Here is an 8,283-nt window from a genome sequence, read left to right on the forward strand (position 1 = left end):
TTTTTTTAGGGAGTTTGTATACTCCTCTGTTGCCTGTGCCTTTGAAATCATAACCAAGAAATCACTGCCAATTTCAATGTTGTGAGGTTTTATGACCCAGATTTTCTCCTAAAAGTTTATAGTCTTAAGATTTATATTTAGGTCTATTATCTATTTTGAGTTAATATTTGTATATGGGATTAGGTAAGGGTCCAATTTTATTCTTTTCCATGTAATTATTATTTTTTAACAATATTTAGTTAAAAGATTATTATTTCCACCACCAAATGTTCGTGGAAACCTTGTCAAAAATAACTTGACAATATAGGGAAGAATTTAGCTCTAGGCTTTTATTTAACTTCCATGGTTTATATATCTGCCTTTAGAATAGTACTACACTGTTTCAATTATTGTAGCTTTATATGGTTTGAAATCAGAAAATATATATCTCCTAGCTTTGTTCTTTTTCAAGATCGTTTTGGGTACCTAGAGTCCATATTCCATATTAGGATAGATTTTTTTCTGAAAAATAAATATATAAATATATGATAGTTTCACCTAAAAATAGAAAAAAAATATTCTCTGGTAAGAAAGAAAGCAAAAAGAAATATTGAAATGTTATCTTTAAGTCATCAAAAGCTTGGTATCAGACAAATGAAACTGTTATGTGAGATTATCATTTTTAATTTTAGATAAATTGCCATAATACTAGATGTCAACTACTAAGCCAAGCATGGGAGGGAGGGATAGGGAGAGAATGGGGTGGGGATTGGGTGGGGGCTGACTGGGAAAAGTGTGAATGTATGTCTACAAAAGTATGTATCCTACTATGATGTATGAATACAGTGCACCAATAAAAATAAACAAATTTAAAAAAAAAAAAGAATTTTCTGTCCAGAGTAATAGTTGATTTAAAACACAAACCAAGCTGGGTGTGGTGTCACACTCTTGTAATCCCAGACAGGAGATATGCAGGTTTGCAGTCAGCCTCAGCTACTTAGGGAGGTACTTTGCAACTTAATGAGACCCTGTTTCAAAATAAAAAATAAAAAAATAGGGTTGGGGATATGGCTTGGAGGTAGAATGCCCCTGGGTTCAATCCCTATTTCCACAAAACAAAACAAACAAAAAAACATCCCCCACACTCTTTCAAAGTGACAGTCTAAAGCTAATCCAACTCTCATGAGCTCTTAAGAACATGTGAATGTATTTATTTTCTTAGCAACAAGCGGAGCAGCATATCTTAGGCAATGTCTCCAGATGTGTGTGTGGATGATGGGCAGTGGAAGACTCACACCTCAGGCATGTGGTGGAGGAAGGTGGACAGAGCCAGCAAATAAACATACTGGGCGTCCAGTTAAATCTGCATTTCAGTTAAGCAACATATAATTTTTAATGTAAGTGTGTCCTGTGCAATGTTGGAGACATACTAAAAAATTAGTCATTGTTTATCTCGACTTAAACTCCAACAGGGCACCTTGTGTTTCATTGGGCAATGCTAAAAGGGAGAAAAACGAAAACAAAGGTGAATGGATAAGCCAGGCCTTGCCTTGTTTCTCTCTCTCTCTCTCTCTCTCTCTCTCTCTCTCTCTCTCTCTCTCTCTCTCTTTCTCTCTCTCTCCCTTCCTCTTATTGTGCAGAGGATAGAACCCAAGGGCATTCTTCCTCTAAGCTATACTAGTCCTTTCTATTTTGTATTTTGAAACAAGGTCTTGATAAGTTGCTGAGGCTGGCCTCTAACCTGCAGTCCTATCTCAGTCTCCCAAGTAATGAGATTACAACCGTGCTTCACCTACCCTGCTCTTTTTTATTTTAAAACAGAGTTTCTGAAAAAATAAAATAGAGTCTTACTAAGTTGTGGAGGGTCTCACTAAGTTGCTGAGGCTGGCCTTGAACCTGTGATTCTCCTGTCTCAGCCTCCCAAGTACTGGGATTACAGGCTTGTGCTACCATGTTCCACTCTAAGAAGGTTTGGGGATGAATTGTTGGCATTAGACATTAGACAACTGGTTTCACGAAGTTCCAGGAGTGTATCTTACATGCTGGACACTTGAAGCTATTCTCTGCCACCTTTGCAGGGCTGATTTAAGTTGCACCATCTCAGCAGGGCATGGTAGTACACACCTGTAATCCCAGGTGGGAGGCTGAGATAGGACAGAAGGATCTCAGGTTCGTGGCCAGCCTTAGCAAGTAGTGAGACTCTTATCAACCTAGAGAGGCCTTGTTTCCAAATAAGAAATAAAATTGGGCTGGGGATGTAGCTCGGAGATAGAATGCCTCTGGGTTCAATCCCCAGTATCACAAACAAACAAATAAATAGATAAACAAATTGTGCCATCTGACCCTCTAACCCTAAGCCTTGTCCATGAAGATACTGCAAAGAACCTTAGCAAAGTGCCTGAGTACCTTCCCGTCTTCAAAGCCTCCAAATCCAAATCCTCCTTTTCTCCTCCTATAGCTACAGACGGCCCTGCTCCGTGCAAATGCAGCAGGTCCTGTTTTACTTACTCTGCCTGTTTTCCAGGGTATACTCCTGCTGGCCACCTATTAATAATCATGCTTCGTGCTTCAGCAGCCAGTGGCTTTACTTCCCAAGGGGACACTTTGTCAACCACAATAAGAGCACCCATAAATGTACCAAGTGTTTGCTCTTGCATGGACGTGGACCTGGACAGGATGTCTTGTGGTTGAGCAGAGCCTGTTCCACTTCTGGCCTCCCCTGCACCGGGATTCCCACAGGGAGCAGCGCCAGCACCCACCTGGCAGGTGGACTTCCCAAGAGGAATCACAGCCTCTGGCCATCCCTGGACAGCAGAGTTTCTCATTTCCTGCACCTGCTTTTAATTTCCTCTGGTTTGTGCACAAAATGTCTGGTCTTGAGCCAAGTTTTGTTTAGGTTTGGTTTGTTTAACTGGGGATTGAACTCAGGGGGAATTCTACCTTGAACTATACCTCCAGCCCTATTTTATTTTATTTTTTTTATTTTGAAACTAAGTTGCTGAAGCTAGCCTTGAACCTGCTATCCTGTTAACTCCTCCCTGAGTGGCAGTCTGGCCCTCTCTGTGCAGCCTCTAGATCAGCAAGAGCTGCCTTGGAATAAAGGACTCCAGAGTGCCGGCTCTGTTCCTTCTCTTTTTTCCCCCACTTGTTTCAAGAGAAGATTTCCATTATTTTGAAATGCTAATTTCTGGATAGATGCGTTCACAGAATTAGACCAACATATTCATGTTAACTTCAGATGTTACATATGATTAAAGTGTATCAGAAGCTGAGCATGGTGGTACACACCTGTAATCCCAGTCCTTGGGAGGCTGAGACAGAAGGATAACAGGTTCAAGGCCATCATATAGTAACTTACCAAAACCCTATTTCAAAATAAAGGATTGTCCACACAAGTTTTTCACCCCATTATGATATATGAATACAATGCACCAATAAATTTTTTTTAAAAATTAAATAAAATGACAAAAAATATAAATAAATAAATAAATAAATAAATAAATAAATGACTGGCTAGGAGGTAGAATGCCCCTGGGTCCAATCTCCTATACAAATGAATAAATTAAATAAACAAATAAGCTGGACGTGGTGGTTCACACATGTTATCCCAGTATGTGGGAGGCTGAGACAGGAGGGTTGCAAGTTCAAAGCCAGCCTCAGCAACTTAGCGAGGCTCTCAGCAACCTAGTGAAACCTTGTTTCCAAACAAAAAATAAAATTGGAATGGGGGTGTAGCTTGGAGGTATAATGCCTCTGGGTTCAGTCTCCAGCACCCAAATAAAATAAAATTTATATCATAAAGAGAAATTGATAGGTCAGGTACCTTCCTTCCCCCACAGGACTCTGCAGCAGGGACAGGAGGTGGAACCCCAGAAGCCAGAAGCAGAGATGTTGTGAGACTCCAGATATCACGAGACTCCAGACATCTTGGGGCAGACTCCAGATGCCGTGAGACTCCAGATGGCATCAGAGGACCGGCCACTAGCCCCATCCCAAGACCCGGCTACATAAATACCCTCACTCCCTTTCTGCAGTGTGACTCTGTCTACAGTGTCTCTGCTGACCGTGACTCTGCTGCTTGGTCATCGGTCCCTTCCCCCACACTTGGCAGACCTTGCCCAAAGGTGCCGGTTGACTAAAGAGGCCTTTAATAACTTGGCTGTTTTTTGCCTCCTTTGCAACCCCCAACTCAATTTCAACATTACATCTGATGCTGAAACCCTCCGAACCTGAGAAGACTTTTTTTTTCCAATTTCTCTCGCTCTCTCTTTTTTTTTATACCTCTCCATGAGCCCCATGACTCCCCTTGGGAGCCCTCCTCTTTACTCCCGGGAACCTGGACTCTCTGACTCTTAATTGGACTGATAGCTTCCACTTTCAGACAGGGTAAGTTCCTTCCTTTCCTCTGATCAGCAGGTCCTGGCTTCTTGCCTTTGGGCTTCTTGCCTCTGGCTTCTCTGTTATCGCAATGCGCACTGCATCAGAATTGCCTCTGGACGACCAGGTCATCCACTGGTCTTGAGAAGGGAATAAAGACTTCTCTCTCATCCATGACCTCTATTCCCGGACATTGATCAGGATAATCAGAGACGCTTGTTTCCTGTTTTATGTTCTCGCCTGCAGACCAGACATGGGAAGACAGAATTCCAAAATAATGGGTCACAGTGACCCGAAAACAGAACTCTGGATTTTAATACTCAAAGTTACAACAACTTTTGTAAGTGGTCTGGTAAATGATTAGAAGTCCTTTATGTTCAGGCCTTCTCTTTCCTGAACTCTCATCCCTCTGACTGCTCTCCCCCATCAGCTGCCATTTTGTGATGGTGCAATTGAGACCTGGTGACATCACAAGGTCGCCATCTTGGTTTCCCCATTGTGGCGGCATGTGGTCACCAGCTTGTGACCTTGCTGGGTTGCAGACCAGACACTGCTTTCTGAGGACCTTGATCCCCAGGATCTCTTCTCACCCCCCACCACCAAACTACCCTAGGATGGCTTCTCACTCTAACCCACTCCCCCCCACACTGTCCTCCCTTAAGGGACCAACCCTTACCTCCCCCTCACCTTCCTCTGTAAGTTACTGAACCCACCCCAAGGACCCACCTTCTCTCTTGGCCCTGCTCCTTGAGGTGGCAGGCACAGAAAGCATAGTCCGTGTCCATATGTCCCTTTTTCCCTCCCAGACTTTGCTCATATTAAAATAAAACTGGGTTCTTTTTCTGCCAATCCTTCCGGTTTTATTAAAAATATAACACAGTGCCAGGCGTGGTGGCGCACGCTTGTAATCCCTGCTCTTGGGAGGCGGAGACAGGAGGATCGCGCAGGTTCGAAGACAGCGCGCTGGCTTAAGAGACCCCGTTTCCAAATAAGAAACGTATAAAAATAGGTCTGGGAATGTAGCCCGGAGGTAGAAGGGTTTCCAGGAACCCCAGTATCACCAAAAAAAAAAAAAAAAAAAAAAAATAGCATGGTTAACCTGGACATTCCTTGTTGGGATGGGGTGGAAGGAGAACTGGGGGAGGGCAGCAAACACAGTCTAAATGTACACCATTTTCAATATGTTCCACATATAAATAAAATTAAAAAAGAAATAAATTGCAACTTTTATTTAATTAATTTATTTATTGCAGGGCTGGAGATGAAACCCAGAGGCATTTGACCTCCAAGCTACAACCCCTGCCCAATTTTTTTTTTATTCTTTATTTTGAAACAGGTCTCACTGAGTTGCAGAGGGCCTCACTAAGTAGCTGAGGCTGTCCGTGAACTGTGATCCTCCTGTCTCAGCCTCCTGAATGCTGGGTTTACTAGTGTTTGCCACCATGCCCAGTTTGCAACTTTTATTTTTATTTTTATTTTTTCCCTTAAAGCCTTTACTTTGAGACATGATGGAGAAATCTTACACACATGGTCATAATTGAGCAAAGAGGATATAACACTGTCAGCTAACTTTGAAGCTGAACTCTGGAAATAAAAGATCCAGCATTATAACAATTAATACTCCTCTCCTTCCTCCTCACCCTCTCCTTCAACAGAATCCACACCAACCTCCTCATAATCTTTCTCTAGGGCAGCCATGTCCTCATGGGCCTCAGAAAACTCTCCTTCCTCCATCCCCTCACCCACGTACCAGTGAACAAAGGCACGCTTGGCATACATCAGGTCAAACTTGTGGTCTAGGCGAGCCCAGGCCTCAGCAATGGCTGTGGTGTTGCTCAGCATGCACACAGCTTGCTGCTCCACCGGGTACCACAGTGGGAGGCTGGTAGTTAATGCCAACCTTGAAGCCAGTGAGGCACCAATTCACAAACTGGATGCTGCGTTTGGTCTTGATGGTGGCAATGGCAGCATTGACATCTTTGGGAACCACATCACCACGGCACAACAGGCAGTAAGCCATTTATTTACCATGGCGCGGGTCACATTTCACCATCTGGTTGGCTGGCTCAAAGCAGGCATTGGTGATCTCTGCTACAGAAAGCTGTTCATGGTAGGCTTTCTCAGCAGAGATGACAGGGGCATATGTGGCCAGAGGGAAGTTGATGTGGGGATAGGGCACCAGGTTGGTCTGGAATTCTGTTAGATCAACATTCAGGGCTTCATCAAATCTGAGGGAAGCAGTGATAGAGGACACAATCTGGCTAATAAGGTGGCTCAGGTTAGTGTAGTTTGGGTGCTCCTTGTCGAGGTTTCTGTAACAGATATCATAGATGGCCTCATTATCTACCATGAAGGCACAATCAGAGTGCTCCAGGGTGGTGTGGGTGGTGAGGATGGAGCTGTAGGGCTCCACTACAGATATGGAAACCTGGGGGTTTGGGTAGATGGAGAACTCCAGTTTGGACTTCTTGCCATAATCAACAGAGAGCCATTCCATCAGCAGGGAGGTGAACCCAGAACCGGTTCCCCCGCCAAAGCTGTGGAAAACCAGGAAGCCCTGAAGACCTGTGCACTGGTCAGCCACTTTGTGAATTCGGTCCAAGACGAGGTCAGTGATCTCCTTGCAAAGGTGTAGTGGCCCCGGGCATAGTTATTAGCAGCATCTTCTTTGCCTGTGATAAGTTGCTCAGGGTAGAAGAGCTGACGATAGGTACCAGTGTGGACTTAATCAATTACCATAGGTTCCAAGTCTACAAACACTGCCCTGGGCACGTGCTTGCCAGTGCCCTTCTCACTGAAGGTGTTAAAGGAGTCGTCTCCTCCCCCGATCGTCTTGTCACTTGGCATCTGGCCATCAGGCTGGATGCCATGTTCTAGGTAGTAGAGCTCCCAGCAGGCATTGCCAATCTGAACACCAGCCTGGCCAACGTGGATGGAGATGCACTCACACATGGTGGATATAGGTTAGGATGTGGAGGCGAAAGGAACAGAAACCAGGTCCAGGTTACCGTCCCCTATAAGCTGAGTCGAGGTAAGTAACACACTCAGTTTGCAACTTTAAAAAAAAAAATTTTTTTTGTGTGGTACTGGGGGTGAAACCCAGAGGCTTTCTACCTCTGGGCTATACTCCCAGATCTATTATATATTTTATTTGAAAACAGGGTCTCATTAAGTTGCTGAAAGCCTCACTAAGTAGCTGAAAGCCTCACTAAGTAGCTGAGGCTGGCTTTGAACCCGTGCGATCCTCCTGTCTGAGCCTCCCAAGCGCGGGATTACAAGCGTGCACCACCACGCCCGGCTGCAACTTTTAAATTAAAAAAATTCCAATACATTGTGCAAGTGTATGATCTCACATGGCAAGATCTTCATGTTATTTTAACCTCTGCCTTAACTCCAAATAAATGGGATCATATTATAAAGACTGCCCGAGAATGGGCCAACCAGGCTAACTTAACTACCTATGGGAGCAGCTGCGGTACCTTCTGAAGATCCCCACTGGGATTATCAGCCAGCCCCAAATGGTGGGGGTGAGATATTAAAAAGGAGAGACCATATGATATTATGCCTTCTCAATGGCATGTTTCCTATAAGGCAGCTAAGTATGATAAACTTTAGGAAATCACCCAAGGTCCAGATGAAAACCCAGTCGTTTTTCTTAATTGGCTTCAGGAGGCTTTTACCCTCTCTACCTGCTTAGATTCATCTACTGAGGCAGAATCTGTGGTGTTGGCAACCCATTTCCTTGGGTGATTGGCCCCCGATTTGGTGAACATGGCATTTAAAGTCTTTAATTCCTGAGAGGAACAGGCTGAAATGGAGTGTACACTCCAACTTCGCCCAAAGGCAGATCCCTGGTAACTGCCCTGTGGCCAGTGGTGGTGGCTCAGCCCTCTGGAGCGCCACCTATGGGTGGAGAACAACAACAAC

At 44.3% G+C, this 8,283-nt stretch overlaps 1 protein-coding gene across 1 annotated transcript; it reads right to left on the minus strand.

Moving 5' to 3' along the window:
* Positions 1-5,970: 5,970 nt before the first annotated feature.
* TUBA3C (tubulin alpha 3c) lies at positions 5,971-7,308 on the minus strand (the record flags this gene model as incomplete). Its single annotated transcript, XM_080689967.1, is given in 5 exon segments — positions 5,971-6,214; positions 6,216-6,376; positions 6,380-6,981; positions 6,984-7,080; positions 7,084-7,308. Coding segments are annotated over 5 exon segments (1,329 nt in total).
* Positions 7,309-8,283: the final 975 nt, after the last annotated feature.

The sequence above is a fragment of the Muscardinus avellanarius genome, assembly GCF_963383645.1.
Source record: "Muscardinus avellanarius genome assembly, chromosome: 2".
Lineage (NCBI taxonomy): Eukaryota > Metazoa > Chordata > Mammalia > Rodentia > Gliridae > Muscardinus > Muscardinus avellanarius.